We start from the raw sequence: 18769 nt of genomic DNA on the forward strand, positions 1-18769 counted from the left end.
TATATTCCCTCTAGCTTTTGCAATTGCAGCTAATGAGAGCATTAGTACGTGGGGTATGTTTTCGGACTACTTAAGGCAACACGTTATTAAGGATCGCATGGGAATCTGTGTGATATCAGATAGAAATGCTGGCATATTGCACAATATGTTCAATTTGCAGGGGTGACAGCCACTGTTTGCCTACCATCGTTATTGTTTAAGGCATTTGAAGGCAAACTTCCAAAAGGCATATCGAATCCCAGCACTTTGCAATTGGATGTGGGCGGCTGGAACAGAGCATCAGGAGAAGAAGTTTAACCTGCAGATGGACATTAGTAGGCGGGTGAATGAGGAAGCCTTCCACTGGTTGAATGCAATTGTTAAAGACAATGGACATTACACCAGGATGAAGGTAGGCGATGGGGTATGCTGACAACAAATAGCTCTGAGTCATTCAATGGCTTGTTGAAATCTGCACGCGGACTACCCGTCACCGCAATGGTGAGAATGACATTTAAGCAGGTTGTGGAGCGGTTCGTCACTAGATCAAAAGAGGCCAAAGCATATGCAGCAGAAGGTCTAAGGTGGATGCCAAAACCGTCAAAACTGTTCGAGTACCACAAATATAAGGCTCATAAACATGACCGGATGGAGTACAACCCTGCAGAGCGCATAATTGAACTCACAACAAGTGTGCACCAAGGTAAAGGAGGTAACGTCCACACAATTTGTGAGATTCCAAGAACATGCACATGCGGCAAGTGGCAATCATATCACATGTCATGTTCTCATGCCTTCAAGTGTTTTATCACAATGGGAAAAAACGCCTCCTCGTACATGGCTGAGGAATATACAGTTGAAAATTATACAAGAACGTATGCTGGAAGGTTCTACCCACTTGGCAGTGAGAGTTATTGGCCACCGGATCCATTTTCAATGGTTGCAAATAACGCATTTATCCGTAAATTCAGAAAGAATGCATACTCGCGCATTCGTTAAGTGCTTTAGCGCAGTAATTTACTGCGCTAAAGGCATTTTGATAACTTTTTTTTAATTGGGGTATTTTGGCTCAAAATGTTTTTTTGGGAGGCATTTTGGTTCCGGACTCGTTTTTACTTTGGGGTTGCATTTATATTTGACTAATTCCAGTCCTATTGTGGGGTTTTAGTTGTGTTCAATTATTTTCTCTCGTGTGCTTGTTATTCTCACGAAGTCCTAGAAAGAAAAAAGGTAAAAACATGAAGAACAAACAAAGGATATATAGGTAATAAAGGAAAAAAAAACAAATATAACTTTTTAAAAATTGCAAGCTTAATTGGCATCCCACTTGTGGAAACATACCGGGCATGTTGTTGTAAGCTTAATTAGCTGTTAAGAGCAGCTACACCCAAATATTTTATCACATATTGGGTGATAAAATACTAATTTTGGGTGATTTTAACCTATTTACTCTTTTTTATTTGATTTTTTTAATTAAACCAAATATCTATACTAAAACTAGTAGCAGTGAAGGATATACTCTCTCCGTCTCAATTAAGTGTCTTACTTTTTTTTTATCTGTTCCAAAAAGAGTGTCTTCTTCTATATTTAGTAAGTTGACAAATCAAACATCCTACGTGACAAGTTTATAATCACTAGATTCTCAAGACATTTTAGTACATTACACATCTTTAATTTAGAACCATAAGATTCAAAATTTTCTTTTTATTTTTTAACCTCTATGCCTAGTCAAATTAAAACACTTAAATTGGGACAGAGGGAGTAGCATATAGTCAACTAATTCATACTGATCCTGACATTTTTAGTAGTATCTTATAAGTAAATGGAGAAATTTCTAATTTTTGGAGTGGCAAAGAGACGAAACGGAGTAGCTAATTTGCATTCCATGTATCCACTAATAGAATCTATGGTTTTCAGACCAGGTAAATGTGTGGTTCAAGAGAAATAATAAGAATTCTCCATATATAAGAACTCTATCCTCAAGGGTCATTGGCAAACGGTTCAAAACACGATGGATAATAAACTTGTCTCTCTACCCTTCTCAATTTAAAAACAAAGTTTTTGTTTGCTGCGTGGTTCAAGCTTGTGACACGCATCTAATGTTTCATGTTGCGTTCACTACTAGCAGGAACTCTATTTCTTTTCCTTTTTCCTGGTTTGATTACAACAGGCAAGAATCCAAAAGGCTACCATAATTTAATTACTATTCATGGATTAGAGGATATTTTCAAAACAGAAAGTACAACACATCATACAGCTGAAAGTAGTTTTTTTTTTTTTCGGATTTAACAAAATGTAGTAGATCCAAAAACATTACATCCACTGGCTTCAGTGCTACCCATCACCAACTGCTTCATATTATCTTGTGATAGTTTCAAAATACCTACATTTTTTTGAAAAGCAAAACATACCTCAGTTATGAATCTATATTTTGGAGACTGAATTATATAAAGCACTATATAATCGTCCCATCACCAATAGTTGTGGTAGGATGCATAGGATCCTTCCATGCACCTTAACCAGAAGTCTCGAGTTCGAATGCACCTTAACCAGAAGTTTCGAGTTCGAATTCTCGAGTTCCAATATGGATACTAGACACCAGGTGAGTAACCTCCGAAAAGAAGACTAATCAAAATATTATAGACACAAAATCAAATGAGAAAGTCGTTGTGTCCCTTTAATCACTCTCTCACCAGTGAGGGTCAGCTCATACAGGCAAGTAAATTTTGATCAATTCAAAAATTTAACTAACAACGAGATTTTCCCCAACTTCTAAAGTTACAAACATTTTCAAAATTCTCAGTGAAAATTTTCTTTTGGTTCCAAAACGTCTCCCGCATTCTTACTGCCTAAGGGACAAAGAAGAAAAACGACATACATTAACACAGGATGGTCATGAAACAAAGGGAAACAAAGAAATACTCACAATGGAAAAATGCTATAGGTATCTGGCCGTTGTGGATGAGTTCAAACATGTAAGTATCTCCTACTTGGAAACCATTTGCTTTTCTGAACTTTGTCCATCCCCTTCTAATTCCAAATTGCTTATTTGCCATTTGCCCTAGACACATTGACCATGATCTATGTTCTTCATCAATGAGAATCATCTCACGACGTCCATTCATCAGGCCAGTTGATTTTGCAAAAGCCAAAGGGAAATACTGCTCAAATTATATTTCAATACAGAGATCAAAAAGGGAACTAGTAGTTAATATCTTAACTGCTATTTATTTAAATCACTTACCAAAGAAGAAATGGTCATGGAATAAGATTTAATAGTAGATATAAAATAAGGGTTGGCATCAGCAGATGTTGAAGCAGGTACTTGTAATTTCGGAGCATTCACGTCCAAGGTCTTAATCCCACGGCCTGTGGTTGCAAGTAGAAGAAAGAAGAAACATTACAATCAAGACTGTATAGAGAATACAAGGGTTATAAACACAAGTAAAAGGGTTTGCTCTTGAAAAGCGGGTAAAGGTCGACTTTCAAACTTTAACACCCTAGAGAGAAGCGTTTTATTTGGATTCACTTTTCACGTGAATATATCCACGTGTTTCTTTCACATCCAAAATGGTAAAAGAAGATACATATTGAGAATATCATTCAAACTATAGTTAACTGCCCACTACCAAAATGGTCGTAAGGAAAATGTAGACGAAGCATGCACAAGATGACTACACAGTGAGGAACTGTATGTGTTGGAGTTTAAAAAAGATTTAGTATGAAGAGGATGGAAGGTTGGAGTTCAATGATAATTATGAGTAGCAAAGGATAAAAACGAATAATATGTTGACCGAAGCAAGTAATATGAAATACAAATAGAGACAGTACTTTACGCGCCACACCTTCTTGTTTCTATTAGGTGAAAAATGTATGTATTACACACTTTAGAAAAAAGTCCATGCAAGTTCTCTCAATCAGTTACTGCGAATCAGCTTAGTAGTATATCTTAGCACAATATTTTTCATCACGTAACACCTGTAGCGTATTAGATATATGGAAAAACTCAAACAAGTCCCTATTAGCTCTGCTCTACTATCACAAATTCAGTAGAAGTGAACTCTATTTACCATGAGACCATTAACCTTGATATTAGAAATGAAAAGGAAAAAAATTATTCGATTCAACAAGGAATTTCTCTTGAAATTCGGACCTTGAGTGGAAACTCTTTCAGTATCCAAATTAGTCTTCTTTCCTTTGGGCTGGAGTGACGCCTCTCCTCTTAGATCTAGTTTTTAAGTCGACATAAACAATCAAGAATGTTAGAATCAAAAGCAAAGATGAATCTAAAACCAATAAAGTAGAAAATAACTGTTATTGTCACAATATAGAAAGAAAATAAAAATTGAGGGGAAAAGGAGAGATGAAAAGTATTTCGGAAGGGCTAATTCAACCCTCAGAAACATAGAACTTTTTTTTCAGGCTATTGTATCTCACAGTGTACTACACAGTAAAGTGCCTGAATAAGCCTAATATTAAACTAGAGAAAGAACTTTCTGATGAGCTAGCTCGAGAAGGCCTTGGACAAACTCAAAAGCGTTTCTCAGTAACAGTTACTCTCAAAAAATGGGAAAAGCTTTCGTAAAGACTCTTTCAAATTTACTAAATTTAAGACTCTTTATAAATAAAACCTCCACGTGATAAGCTCTAGATTTTGGTGTTTGATTGGACAGTATCAGTTTTTATGATGGAGCAGTTATCCAAGATAAATCAGTTCCGTTTCAATTTGTTTGTCTGGTTTTGACTTGGCACGGAATTTCTTATTTAAGAAAGTAAAGAAGACTTTTGAATCTTGAAGTCTTAAATTAAAGATATGTAGAATGTACCAAAATGTCTTTTAATCTTTTGGTCTTAACATACCATGTGGAAAGTTGGAATAAAAGAGTTGCCAAAATAGGAAAGAGACATTCTTTTTTAAACAGACTAAAAAGGAAAGTAAGACAAACAAATTAATATAACAACAGTTACAAAGAGAAGCTTTAATACCTAGAAAGGATCCTTATAAATAAACAGAATGTCATTTCATTGTAATCATGATTTGTAAGAAAGAAGTAGATAAATAACGGATAAGTGGATGAACTATAAGAAAAGGGCTAAGATGCAAAACTTGCCGTAGAATTTCAATATAGGTGTCTCTCCCTTGGAAAATATCTCAAACATTATGCGATCTCCTTCCTTTAAAGAATTAGCAGCGCAAAATTCACGCCATCCACCTCCAATGAAAGTTCCGCTTGCACTGTAATATAGCTTAAACTCCCATGACCTTTGCTCATCTCTTATCATTATCCTACATCTCCTGTTGATGAGGCCACTTTCGCGTGCAAATAGTTTTGGAACATGCTGAAACAATTTTTAACCAGCTAATCATAAATAGCTAATATTGTACTTCACACTTTCAAAATATTTAAGAAAAAGTATTTCTCGCAACAAAATGAGTTCATTTTTTTTCCTTTATTAAAGTAGAATTTAGCTTTGCACTTACCATCACAAACTTTGAAATCCAATGGGATTTGACGGTAGAAAATAAATGGGGGCGATCCAAAAGAATGTCCTTAGCTGCTTCTATATCGGGGAGAGCCTTGTGTGATGACATGATGTTGGGCTTTGGTTTTTCTGTAGCATTTGTTAGTTACATAAAAGGTCACATCAAAAATTTGAAAAAAGTACCTCATGAACAAGAGGACATATCAATAGCTCAACGTGATACAATCTGGCCGAAGGGCTAACTTGCCTACTATATGCACATTTTTTGAATAGTAAAACTACTTTCAAGTCTACAAAGTTTAATAATCTACTAATTTCAAATTCTCTTGTACTATCAGTAGGTCTTAACTAAAATTAATTTGAACTTCTTACCAAAACAGAGCCGCTAATAGAATAAGGTTAGTAAAAGTAGAAAAGATGTGAGGGTTACCATTAGGAGATGTTAAGGCCTTAACTATTAAGTTCTTAATCCTAATGCCTGTTATTACAAAAGGTGATAGAAAAGAAAATAAAGAAGAATCATTAGAATCGAAGAAATAAACAGAAAAGACACAGATACATCAACAAGGATTTGCTCTTGAAATTCAGACCTTCAAGGGAAACTCTTTTAGCATGAATTCACTTGGGATTGAGGTTTAGTTGTTTGTATCTTCAAAATTAAATATGACAACTTACACTTAAAAAAATAGGAACAACATTTATGTGTCCTAACGGAAAATGGAAAAATAAACAATTCATACAGTATGTAATTGTTTATTTTCCGTTAGGACATATAAACTACTGTACTATACATATGCTTCAATATTTTATACTGTACTAGTTATAAGTTTTGTTCTGTCATGATTATTGTATAATAATGTTCAAATTAATAACTGTCCACTAAATTAAGTACTATAAATTGTTTATTTATGATAACTTCCAGATTAATATTTTTTGCACAACTCAGTACTGTACTCAACATTTTTCAACTTTGTTTCCTTCGTATTAATTTACTTTATAGTATCATAATTTATCATGATATTCAAATTATCTTGTTATATGCTCATAAGCCTTATAATGTCAAATTATGTTTATGTAGTCACTATATATACACTTTTGCTACAAGAAACTCATTAAACCAATTAAATTATGTTTTCTTCATTTATTTTAGTCTTTAATGTTATTTTATCTTTCTATGCTACATTTTCTTATAATATAAGCATCATTCTGTCTAAGCATCCAGTAGATGTTAAAGAAATATAGTACATCACAAATGTGCCCTGAAGAACTTCACCTTTGAATTCACGTTTCTTTGAAGTTTCTTCAGGAGTATGCTCTTTTTCTTCAGCTCCGTATTCTCTGTCCAAGTGACTGGAATCAAAGATGGAAACCTCAAACTCCATGTCTCCTTCATGTCTGAAAATCAACAAATCTCCCAATTGCAAATTAAGCTCCTCAACAAACTTTTTCCAACCATCTTCTAGTTGTCGCCCGTTCAGCTTCACCAGCCACTTCTTACCATCACTTTTTAGTACTGCACGTTTAATATGCTCGTGTCCCTTCAGATACTTCAAGAAACCTGTGGGAATTTTCTGCAGTATAACAAATATGTATAATTAGAATAGCCTTGTCCCAAACTGACTGGCATCTTCTCTCAAAACATGACAATCAGAGGCGGTTTCGACACAACCAGAGGCGGAGCCAGAATTTCAACTTTATGGGTTGTGGATGTTAGGACGACTTTAAGTGCTAATAATTGAATTCTAAATTTAAAATGGGTACATATTTAATGAATTTTTCCCAAGCTACTGGATTTGACCAAACCCGTGGAGTACAAGGCTTTCTCTGGTTCGGTATGTAGGCTGGTCCTGCAGCTTGTGAAGGTAGCTCCGCGATTTCTTATGGGCACACGCATCCCACGTAATTCAGTCTCAGGGTTTTTCATTATCTGCATATGGCTTTTTTTTCCTAGGTGCTCATTTTGTCTAGGCTTTTAGTTTAATGTTTCTATTCAGCAGATGTGGTTATTGGCAGGGCTTCTACCTCCGCCACTGGACACAATAAACAGATATGCATGTGAAAATTACTAAATATTACTAACAAAAATTAAACCTGAACTCATAATTTCAAGAGTTTAATGGGCTCAGTCAAGCAGTGGCGGATGGGGCATGCATTTAATGGGTTTGAATTTAACCTATCATTTTTGACAGAGTGCAAACCATGCATGTGAAATTTCCTAAAATGTTGATAAATATTAGATTCTGGACCCATAATTTCAAAAGTGTAGTGCGCTCAGCAGTAAAAATCTCCAAGGTTGACCCTAGGGGTGTCAAATGGGCGGGTTGGACTGAAATTGACCCAATTAAAATCGGCTGAGGTGATAAATGAGTTAGGCTAATATTGACCCAAAAATTACTTGGGCTGAAATGGGTTGGGTCGGGTTGAAATGGGCTAAAAATGGGTTGGGTCGGGTTGAAATGGGCTAAAAATGGGTTGGGTCATGACCCGCTCAACTTGACCCAGTTTTTTTGATGGGTCTATTTTCTAGAAAAACATTTTTCGCCAAAAATATTTTCGTCGATTTTTCAAAAATATTTTTGAGGAAAACTTTTTCAGTGGTAAATATGTTCGAGCAAAACTTTTTTCGTGAAAAATATTTCCCTTCATATCAAACACATTACAAACTTATAAGATACATGATACAAGAAAAGTGTATGCATAAAAAAAAACTAAAGTAAACTCAAGCAATAAACTCAAATTTAAGTAAATCTTAAAAAAGGGCTAGAATTGGGTAATATTGGGCTAAGTTGGAGATCACATTAAAATGAGTTATGTTGGGTTGGGCTAAAATCAGCCCAATGTGAAATTATCTTAAGCCCAACCCATAAAATTTTGGGGCGGGTTGGGCGGGCAATCACCTTTTGAGCTAAATTTGACACCCCTAGTTGACCCCATCAAAATTAAACCCTGAATCCTTCTACTATGACAATACAATTTTCAACCTAAATAATCAATAAAAAGGAGATTCATTAATTATTTTATGCTTTTGATCTCAGCTTTTCTCTAATAAACTCCCTTACCACTATAGTTATGGGTTTAGCCGAACCTAGTAGCTTTGGTCCAAGTCCAAACCTTGTAGTATTAGTATTTAAAAAAAACATTGAATATGTATAAATTATTACTTTAGAACCCTGTAACTTTAGCAGATTAGAATCCCGAATCCATAAACTTCAAATTCTAGCTCCGTCTCTGCCCTCCTCAACCTCTATACCAAACATGCAACAAACAAATTGAAGGAAATATGAAAGAATTGAAAACATTACTTACAAGTCCATTTTTGAAGCCTGGAAGAATTGGTTTAAAAAAACGAGGTTTCTTTGGAGGGACTTTCATGGAGGCTCAAGAAATGTAATTACTAATTTTTACTGTAGACAAATAATGGTTCACCGTTTGTTTCCCAGTACATGCAAAATGAAAGAACTGAGGGGAAATTATAGAGTTGTATCAAAATTTGGAAGTTACAAATGGCATGAAAAACAAGGGGCTTTTCATGTCAGTGGACTCTGTGCAGGGGCGTATCTATCATCTACGTGGAGGAGCATGCATGGATTTACGTGATCTTAGTCTCAATTCAAGTGATACAATTTTCTTTTTTAATCTGTCTAAAAATATGGTACTTCCTCCTTTTCAAGTTATGTTAATCTATTTCTTTTTTAGTCCGTGCCAAAAAGAATGAACCCTTTCTATATCTGAAACTATTTATTTTTATGCAATGATTTATAGCCACACAAAATATGTGTGCTCATTTTACCTCCCAAGTTCAAAAGTCTTTTGTTTTTTTTTAAACTCTGTGCCCAGTCAGATGGGTTCACATAAAATTGAAACGGCAGGATTACATTTTTATATTTAGAAATAATTTAACTTAAAACTTTCCCTTACACCCTTGATTTACAATCATGTAAATATTTATGACTTGTTTTAGACCATAAATTTCAAAAGTATTTCCTTTTTTGGTTAAACTCTGTGCCGACGGAGGGAGTACCTGTGAAAGAGGGTGAGCCAAAAGAATTTGGCTACATGTATCATATAGTCAACGTGTGCAATTTATTCCGATTTTACACAAAGTATAGGTATATATGTAAAAAGTCACTAAAATTATTTTATAAAAAATTGACATAACGTGAAAAGGATAAAAAGTTTACAGTAAGAACCTAAAGGTTGCCTTCAAATATAATCTTGAATCCACCTCTTTGTCATAGGTCTTTCCTAAAGTATGACATGATTTAGCTTTATTTACATGTACTAGCTTTAATCCATTGTATATGACATTATTTTTTATTGATCCGTTAAAAAAACACGTCTATATTTAAATATACTTTAAGTTTCTCATTTTATCCTTAATAAAAAACTTTAATAACCACATAAATGTTATAGCATGTATATATAATCACAAATTTCAAAAGTCTTTTTTCTCTTTTTCTTAAACTTCGTACATGTCAAACTACTTCGCATAAATTAATAGGCAAGGAGAACAAAATGTTTACCAAATAAAGTCATTTAGAAGTCAACAACAAATCTACAATAAGCTTGAGTTGGTTAATTTACCACCACGATCATTGAATACAACTAAAATTTGAAACTAACATGTACATGTCATGTAATCAAATGAAGGGTAATTGAATACAGATCTAGAATACAACATATAAAAGCAGGTTTGGCTTTTGAAGAATAAAAAATCTAAGGTACATCTTATCCCGCACTTTGGTCTAGTTGTAAGAGTGCAACACCTGATATGTGGATTTGGCGCACGCTCCGACTTCGAACCCTGTTGCAAACAAAAGCCTGGTAGTTAAGTGGAGAAGGGAAGAGGGACGGATCCATTATCCACCGAGTTTTGAACCGTGCGTCATTGGCCCTCAAGAATTTCTCACTTAGTAAAGAAGGAAAAATCTAAAGTACATCTTCTGTTGAGATTAGGCAACATGTAGTATATCCAAAGCAACACTTGCCCATCACCAACTGCTTCACTACCTTGTCAAGGGCTTTGCTTGGCATCCTTCCCAGAATATTTACCTGAAAAACTTCTTTTATCATAACGTAGACTCTTCGCAATGAATCTAAATTTTGGAGACTTGATTCCATAAGATCACTATATAATAATAGAAGTCTAAGCTAGATTTTCTTTTAGGGGGTTGCAGTTTGTAGGGGAGTTTGCACAAATGGCCTTTTTTGAGGCCAATATAATAACGTGGACATAATATGAAGAGTGACCTCAAAAATGTTTATACAGTGCAAATAATCTGATTTTTGCAAAGCAGTACATCCAGACTATTTAAAACCTTTCGCAGACGATTAACATCAAAAGTAAAGTTGTTTAACATTCAAAAATTCATCTCTTTCAAAGAGTGGCATAATAGTTTCATATCACTACCATAGAAAAAATTTGCTTATGATTCCATGCTCTCCAACATTTAAATACTGAGGAGAAAGAAGTTTAAAAGCATGTATTGCACAGAGGAAGATCATGAAAATAGGTAGATACTTACCCGCACCTGGCGTTTACACTAAATCAAGATATTTTAGCACTTAAGAGTTAAAGAGTAAGAATGCATATCACCAAACCATGGTTAAGTGATAAATATGTGTATGAACAACATTTGTCATGCATTTATTGGTTTGGTGTAAACACTAAACAGTAGGTGCGGGTAAATTAAGATCATGAAAAGTACAGGGCAGTAAAGAAATACTCACGATGAAAATAAGCTACAGGTATTTCTTCGTTTTTGATGAGTTCAAACCTATAAATATCTCCTACTTGGACATCATTTGCTTCTTTGAACTTTTGCCATCCCCTGTGAATTCCGATTTGCTGATCTGAGACTGGCCCTAGTCGAACTGACCATGATCTCCCTTGTTCATCCATGAGAATCATCTTACAACGTCTATTCATCCAGCCATTTGATTTTGCAAAAGCCAATGGAATATACTGCTCAAGTTTTATCCCATTGTAAAGACCAATATCGTGTTATCACGAAAAAGAACTCTTACTGAAGATCTTAACTATTGAGGCCTCAACTATAATTGATTCAAAATAACTTACCAGAAAATTATTGCTGATGGAATAAGGTTTAATAATAGAAATAAAATGAGGGTTAGTCTCATTAGCAGATGTTGAAGCAGGTATTTGTGCTTTAGGAGCAGTCACGTCCGAGGTCTTAATATTAAGGCCTGTTGTTCCTTTTAAGATACATGAAAGAAAGATAGAATCAGAGAAATGAAAGAAAAAAATGTATTAGATACAGCAAGAAGGGTTTACTTTTGAAATCCAGACCTTGAGTGGAAACACTTTTAGCATCCAATTTGATCTTCTTTCTTGTAGGCTGAAGTGATGCATTTCCTCTCAAATCTATTTTTTAAATTGACACAATAATGTTAGAACTGAAACAGAATATGAATTTAAAACCAAACAATAAACATTAAGTTGAAGAAACAAAAAGAATTGTTATTTGTCACAATTAGGAAAGAAAAGAATTTTTTGAGGGGAAAAGAATCTCATAAGGGCTAATTCAACTCTCAGTAACATAGAGCTTATATATACTCGGTAAAGTGCTTAACGGCTATTGTAAGTAGCTCAAAAAGATCTTCTACAAAACTCGAAAGCTTTTCTCACTAACTGTTACTCTCAAGAAATGGAAAAGGCTTGCATAAATAATTTTACTTAAAACATTCACTAAAAAGAATGTAAGTAAGACACTTTATAAATAAGAACCTTCCAATAAGAGCTCAGGATGTTGTTCAGTTGATTGAAGACTTCATCAGTACTTGAGAAAACATAAAAGAAATAATAATAAATGAATAAACATGGTTGGTTTCACCAAGACACTATAATATTTCACTAACAAAATTCATGTCCAGTATATTAAAATTCAAGATATAGAAACTATGAGGTCACAACAAATAGAAAGAGAAGCTTTAATCACTAGTAAGGACCCTTATAAAAAAAGTAAAGTTTGGTGTTATGTATTTATGATTTGAAGAAAGAAATAGGTAAACATAAAGAGAGGAAAACAGGATAAAATTTAAAAGGGCTCAGATGAGAAATTTGCCGTGAAACTTCAATATTGGCTTCTCCCCTTTGGCGAGTATCTCAAACACTAAGTAATCTCCTTCCTTTAAGCAATTCACAATGCAGAACTTGCGCCATTCGCCTCCAATATAGGTGTTTACTCCACCGTCATATAGACTAAATGTCCATGACCATTGCTTGTCTCTTATCATTATCGTACATTTCCGGTTTCTGAGACCGTGTAACCGTGCAAATGAGACTGGAACTCGCTGAAACAGCTAATAATCAGTTTCACAAAAACAGGTCATAGGTAGGGCTAATTACATTTTTCGACCGGTTAAAAGAATAATAGCAAGAAAATGTATAGATTTTGTATATTAAGTATAAATATACATATTGTATACACGAAATATACACGAAATATACATATAATATATGTAATCCGTGTATAGGTTTTGGATATTTTGGCTAGCCCCCATAATTAATTTCATCCAACGGGCCAAAAATGAAAAAGCCCTCATACGTATGCTTCACACTTCCAAAAATAATTCTCATAACGGAATAAGTTCATCTATTTTTTCCTTTTAACTATTTATAACAATGGAAGTACAATTTAGTTTCGATAACTTACCAGAGAACACTTCAAAAGGTAATATGGTTTCATGGTACAAATGAAATGAGGGTGAGAGAGAGGCATGTCCTTAGCAGCTTCTACATTGGGCAAAGCCTCGTATGATGACATGAATTTGTGTTCTGGTTTTTCTCTTCCATTTGCTAATTACACATAAAGTCATGTAAGATATACTTATAGAACGGATACTTAGAATATACAAAGAAAAGAACATCTAAATAGTTAATAGTAAACTACTACATGACAAGAGATTAAATATGACAAATAGATAACAACTAAAGTATGAATAGCATGTAAACAGGCACCTCATTTTTTGGTTAATTGTTTATCTAAAAATAAATTGAAACTTCTTTTAAGGTTAACAGAATCAACTTGCAAATGATCAAGTATAAACTAATTGTACTATAATACGTAGCAATTGATTAATACCATTTCGTTTCAGTGATTAAAGTATGTAGGGGAATACTGTTTTAAAGTTCTAATTTCCTTTAGGAGATCATAAACTACTGGGTTATACTCATGTCATCAATATATCTCCGGAAAGGTTGAGGACTAAACTGCATCTCTATTGCGACTCTAAAAACCTTAACCACTGAAATCAAATTCCCAACTGTTTGGTTGGGTAAATTTTTAAAACTGCAGTTGTTATGAAGAACAAATTTTACAGTTTGGACAACCAAACACTAAATAATTTGATCAAAGATGTAATGTAGTCTTTTGGTATGGTGTATATAACAAACTAAAAAGATTGCTCAAAAAATAAGAGGTTGCTTAAACGAGAAAACTTACCATGGAATTTCCATATTGGTCTTTTTCCATTAGAACAAACCACGAACGCTATATGATCTCCCTCCTTTATGTCATTTGCATCACGGAATTCAGCCCATTTACCTCCAATATAGACTTGAGAAGAGGAGGTATAGAGCTTTAAATTCCATGACCTTCGTTTTTCATCTCTAAGAATCAGGCGACATTTCTTGTTGATGAGACCGTTTGCCCTTGAAAATTCTCCAGGAAGGCGCTGAAATCGTGTAGAAAAATTTGCACATTTCATCAAACACATCATATGCTTCATATTTTCGCGGAAACGCCAGTAAACAAAGAAGAAAAAAAAATGGTGCACATGTCTCCTTTAGCCCGAAGATTGTTGAAGGGTATTTTGAGACTTACAAAGTAACTTTTTGAGAGGCAATAGGATCGAACTATGCATACAACATGAGATTGGCCAATAGGGTCGTCAGTAGCAGCTTCTGCACGGGGAAAAAGCCTCGCATTTTTAATTGTACACAAATCCAAATCAAAAAATCAAATGTGAGAAAGAGATTACAATCAGCACACATCGTGCGGGTTCGCAGGAACCAATAACTTTTTTACATACATATACAACAACATACCTACTGTAATCCCACCTACAAGTGCGGTTTGGGGAGGGTGTACGCAGACCTTACCCCTACCTTTGTGGGGTAGAGAGGTTGTTTCCGATAGACCCTTGACTCAAAAAGTGCAATCAAAGTAGGATAACAAGGAAAATAACAACAGCAAAATAGCAAGATAAACAAAGCAATCGAAATGACAAGTAGTAGTAAATATGAAGAACAAATACGATGTGACTACTAGGTAGACTACTAAATAAGGAGAAGATGAGAGGAAACAAGCTCCCTGCTTCTCCCTCTTAAAAGTACTACACCACACGGCTACCTACTATTTTTCTACTCTAATCTTCGACCTCCAAACCTTCCTATCTAAGTTCATGTCCTCAGTAAGCTAAAGATGTGTCATGTCCTATCTGATCACCTCCTCCAGTTTTTCTTTGGCCTACCTCTACCTCTCCTTCAACTTGCTATCGCCAAACTCTCACACCTCCTTATTGGTGCCTCCGCGCACCTCCTCTTCACATGCCCGAAGCATCTCAGCCTTACTTCCCTCATCTTAATGAATTAACTAAATATCTACAAATTATTTGATTGCGAACTCAATTAGGAGTATTATTGTATATATATTAATTTGAGATCATTGTAGTAACTCATAAACTTCAAATCCTAGACCCGCCTCTGCATCCACCCCACCTTTTTGCTAATATTTAATCTAAACATGTTGAAACTTAAGCTAAGATTAAGGGAATTAACTTGAAAAATCATCGAGTATAAACTATTGGACTATAAAAATCTCACCTTTGAATTCAAATTTCTTCAAAATTTCCTCAGCTACTCCTCCTCCTCCTCCTCCCCCCTGCAGATACTCTACATATTCTCTGTCACAATGACTTGAATCAAAGATGGTAACCTCAAATTCCATATTTCCTTCATGTCTGAACACCAACAGATCTCCCAATTGCAATTCATTTTGCTTAGCAAATTTTCTCCAACCCGCTTTCAATAGCTGGTCATTCACTTTCACCAGCCACTTTTTACCAGCCCTTTTCAGAACTGCACGTTTAATATGCTCATATCCCTTCAGATACTTCAAGAAACCTATAGGAATTTTCTACAGAACAACGAATAACGTATAATTAGGGTAGTCTTGTTCCAAAAATGGCAGCTAACTTTTTCAAGAATGTAAAGGTACTACTTTTTTCTAATTTATCAATAAGAGAATACACATAGAAGACATATTAAAGGAATCTTGAAACAATTGGAAGTATTACTACTTACAAGTTCATTCTTGAACCCTATAGGAATTTTCTAACAGAACAACAAATGATGTATTACTAGAGTAGTCTTCTACAGTATGTCCCACAAATGGCAGCTAATATTTTCAAAAATGTAAAGGTACTATATTTTTCTAAATTTTTCAATAAGATAATACATATAGAAGACAAATTAAAGGAATGTTGAAACAACTGGAAGTATTAGTACTACTTACAAGTCCATTCTTGAAACCTACAGGAATTTTCTACAGAACAACAAATAATGTATAATTAGGCTAGTCTTGTCCCAAAAATGACAGCTAATTTTTTTCAAGAATGTAAAGGAACTATTTTTTTTCTAAATTTATCAGTAAGAGAATACATATAAAAGATACATTAAAGGTACATTCTTGAAACCTATAGGAATTTTCTACAAAACAATAAATAATGTACATATAATTAGAGTAGCCTTGTCCCAAAAATGGCAGCTAATTTTTTCAAGAATGTAAAGGTACTATTTTTTTCTAAATTTAACAATAAGAGAATACATATAGAAGACAGGTTAAAGGAATCTTGAAACAATTGGAAGTTTTACTTACTACTTACAAAAGTCCATTCTTGAAACCTATAGGAATTTTCTATAGAACAACAAATAATGTATAATTAGCCTAGTCTTGTCCCAAAAATGACAGTTAATTTTTTCAAGAATGTAAAGGTACTATTTTTTTTTCTTCTAAATTTATCAATAAGAGGAGACAAATTAAAGGAATCTTGAAACTATTAGTAATTACAAAAGTCCATTCTTGAAACCTATAGGAATTTTCTAACAGAACAACAAATAATGTATAATTAGGGTACCCCAAATGGGCAGCTAATTTTTTCCAGAATGTTACATTATACATATAGCTGAGAAATTAAAGGAAAGATGAAATAATTGGAATTATTATTATTAATACTTACAAGTCCATTTTTGAAGCCTGGTAGAATTGGTTTGAAAAAGTGAGGTTTTTTTGGAGCAACTTTCATGGAGGCTAAGCAAATTGTTGTTACTATACAAAAAAAAAAAGGTCTTCTCTTTCCTTTTTACTCATAAAGGTGTGTTTGGTAGTACGGGAAATGTTTCTCGGATAATTTTTTCTGAAAAATGAGTATATTTCCTTTTTAGAGCCCGTTTGGATTAGCGGAAAAAAAGTGACTTTTAAGCGTGAGTGCTTAAAGTACTTTTTAAGTGCTGAAAATTATTTTATAAATAAGCAGTTACGTGTTTGGATAAAAGTGCTTAAATGATTTTTAGAAGTAAGGGTAGGATTGGAATTAATAGAAAATACAAGGGATAGAAAGGTAAAGTTGTTGGTCAAACCAAAATGGCTTTTAAGTCAAAAAAAAAAAAGTTGGGGTTGAACAACTTCTTCGTTTTGGCTTATTTTAAGCGCTTTTTAACTTAATTTAAGTTATTTTTTATTTTACCAAACACTCAAATAAGTCTAAAAATAGCTTATAAGCGAATTCAAACGGGCTCTTAATCTAGTTACTGCTCTTTTTTTCGGATCGCTCTATCATGTTTTTTATTATAGTATTTTGTCTTAGCTTAATGCTTCCGTTGTTTCTTTTGTGCTGCTTTGATTTGCTTGTCTTTGTGCCAAGGGTATACTGGAAACAGGCTACCTATCTCCTAAGATAGGAGTAAGGTCTGCGTACACTCTACCTCCTCAGACCTACTTCGGGGATTTCATTGGGTATGTTATTGTTGTTGTAATCTATTTTAAAAGAAATAATTTATGTCTAAATTACCTTTAGCGCAGTAATTTACTGCGTTAAAGCAGTTCACGGAGACGGAGCCGTTAACTGCTTTAGCGCAGTAAAATACTGCGTTATAGAAATAGTACCAAAAAAAAAAAATTGGCCAACTTTATTTTTTGCAACACTTGGTGTTTTTTTCCATACTTTGACCAATGATTAGTCGTGTGTCAAGACTCCAAAACGTCAATATTTTATATAGAACCTGATATTTTTTTCTGCGTACAATAATGTAGGCCCAATACATCAAGGATACGTAGACGTTCGGATCGTCATTTTAGGGGTTGAAAAGGTGCCCGAAGTAAGTTTTGTTTGAAAAAACTTAGTGTTTTTTTCATACTTTGACCAACGATTAGTCGTGTGTCAAGACTCCGAAACGTCAATATTTTATATAGATCCTGATATTTTTTCTACGTACAATAATGTAGGCTCAATACATCAAGGATACGTAAACGTTCGGATCGTCATTTTAGGGGTTGAAAAGGTGCCCGAAGTAAGTTTTGTTTGAAAAAACTTAGTGTTTTTTCCATACTTTGACCAACGATTAGTCGTGTGTCAAGACTCCGAAACGTAAATATTTTATATAGAACCTGATATTTTTTTCTGGGTGCAATAATGTAGGCCCAATACATCAAGGATACGTAAACGTTCGGATCGCCATTTTAGGGGTTGAAAAGGTGCCCGAAGTAAGTTTTGTTTGAAAAAACTTAGTGTTTTTTCCATACTTTGACCAACGATTAGTCGTGTGTCAAGACTCCGAAACGTAAATATTTTATATAGAACCTGATATTTTTTTCTGGGTGCAATAATGTAGGCCCAATACATCAAGGATACGTAAACGTTCGGATCGCCATTTTAGGGGTTGAAAAGGTGCCCGAAGTAAGTTTTGTTTGAAAAAACTTAGTGTTTTTTTCATGCTTTCACCAACGATTAGTCGTGTGTCAAGACTCCGAAACGTCAATATTTTATATAGAACCTGATATTTTTTCTGCGTACAATAATGTAGGCTCAATACATCAAGGATACGTAAACGTTCGGATCATCATTTTAAGGGTTGAAAAGGTGCCCGAAGTAAGTTTTGTTTGAAAAAACTTAGTGTTTTTTTCATACTTTCACCAACGATTAGTCGTGTGTCAAGACTCCAAAACGTCAATATTTTATATAGAACCTGATATTTTTTCTGCGTACAATAATGTAGGCTCAATAC

At 34.2% G+C, this 18769-nt stretch overlaps 2 protein-coding genes across 4 annotated transcripts; both read right to left on the reverse strand.

Annotated features, from left to right (window-relative positions):
* Nucleotides 1–2017: 2017 nt before the first annotated feature.
* Nucleotides 2018–8940, reverse strand: LOC132609521 (B3 domain-containing protein REM10-like). 2 transcript variants are annotated; one of them, XM_060323551.1, is made up of 8 exons: nt 8770–8940; nt 6737–7034; nt 5462–5592; nt 5091–5319; nt 4133–4207; nt 3224–3348; nt 2906–3140; nt 2018–2362 (listed from the first exon to the last, which is right to left on the reverse strand). In XM_060323551.1, the coding sequence occupies exons 1-8, from the start codon at nt 8833–8835 to the stop codon at nt 2265–2267; spliced, it is 1257 nt and encodes a 418-aa protein (XP_060179534.1). In that variant the 5' UTR covers nt 8836–8940; the 3' UTR covers nt 2018–2264. The 2 variants fall into 2 exon arrangements, with proteins under 2 accessions (XP_060179534.1, XP_060179535.1); XM_060323552.1 differs by lacking the exon at nt 2018–2362 and adding an exon at nt 2416–2828.
* A 1017-nt stretch (nt 8941–9957) lies between these two features.
* On the reverse strand, nt 9958–16877 carry LOC132609526 (B3 domain-containing protein REM14-like). 2 transcript variants are annotated; one of them, XM_060323558.1, is made up of 10 exons: nt 16726–16877; nt 15311–15623; nt 14310–14389; nt 13929–14160; nt 13140–13282; nt 12549–12777; nt 11774–11848; nt 11543–11670; nt 11194–11428; nt 9958–10515 (listed from the first exon to the last, which is right to left on the reverse strand). In XM_060323558.1, the coding sequence occupies exons 1-10, from the start codon at nt 16789–16791 to the stop codon at nt 10478–10480; spliced, it is 1539 nt and encodes a 512-aa protein (XP_060179541.1). In that variant the 5' UTR covers nt 16792–16877; the 3' UTR covers nt 9958–10477. The 2 variants fall into 2 exon arrangements, with proteins under 2 accessions (XP_060179541.1, XP_060179540.1); XM_060323557.1 differs by having other exon boundaries at nt 11543–11679.
* Between the last annotated feature and the right edge of the window lie 1892 nt (nt 16878–18769).

This window comes from Lycium barbarum, chromosome 9 (genome assembly GCF_019175385.1).
Source record: "Lycium barbarum isolate Lr01 chromosome 9, ASM1917538v2, whole genome shotgun sequence".
Taxonomy (NCBI): Eukaryota; Viridiplantae; Streptophyta; class Magnoliopsida; order Solanales; family Solanaceae; genus Lycium; species Lycium barbarum.

Excerpts from the sequence above, each read along its gene's own strand:
- LOC132609521 (XM_060323551.1), bottom strand. The coding sequence starts at position 8,835 with ATGAAAGTCCCTCCAAAGAAACCTCGTTTTTTTAAACCAATTCTTCCA. Across the intron at positions 7,035-8,769 it reads CAGGCTTCAAAAATGGACTT|AAAATTCCCACAGGTTTCTT; the intron begins GTAAGTAATGTT and ends GTTATACTGCAG. Across the intron at positions 3,349-4,132 it reads TGAAAGAGTTTCCACTCAAG|GCCGTGGGATTAAGACCTTG; the intron begins GTCCGAATTTCA and ends TTGCAACCACAG.
- LOC132609526 (XM_060323557.1), bottom strand. The coding sequence starts at position 16,791 with ATGAAAGTTGCTCCAAAAAAACCTCACTTTTTCAAACCAATTCTACCA. Across the intron at positions 12,778-13,139 it reads ACCTTTTGAAGTGTTCTCTG|CGAGTTCCAGTCTCATTTGC; the intron begins GTAAGTTATCGA and ends TAGCTGTTTCAG. Across the intron at positions 11,849-12,548 it reads GCCAATATTGAAGTTTCACG|ATTTGAGAGGAAATGCATCA; the intron begins GCAAATTTCTCA and ends TTTAAAAAATAG.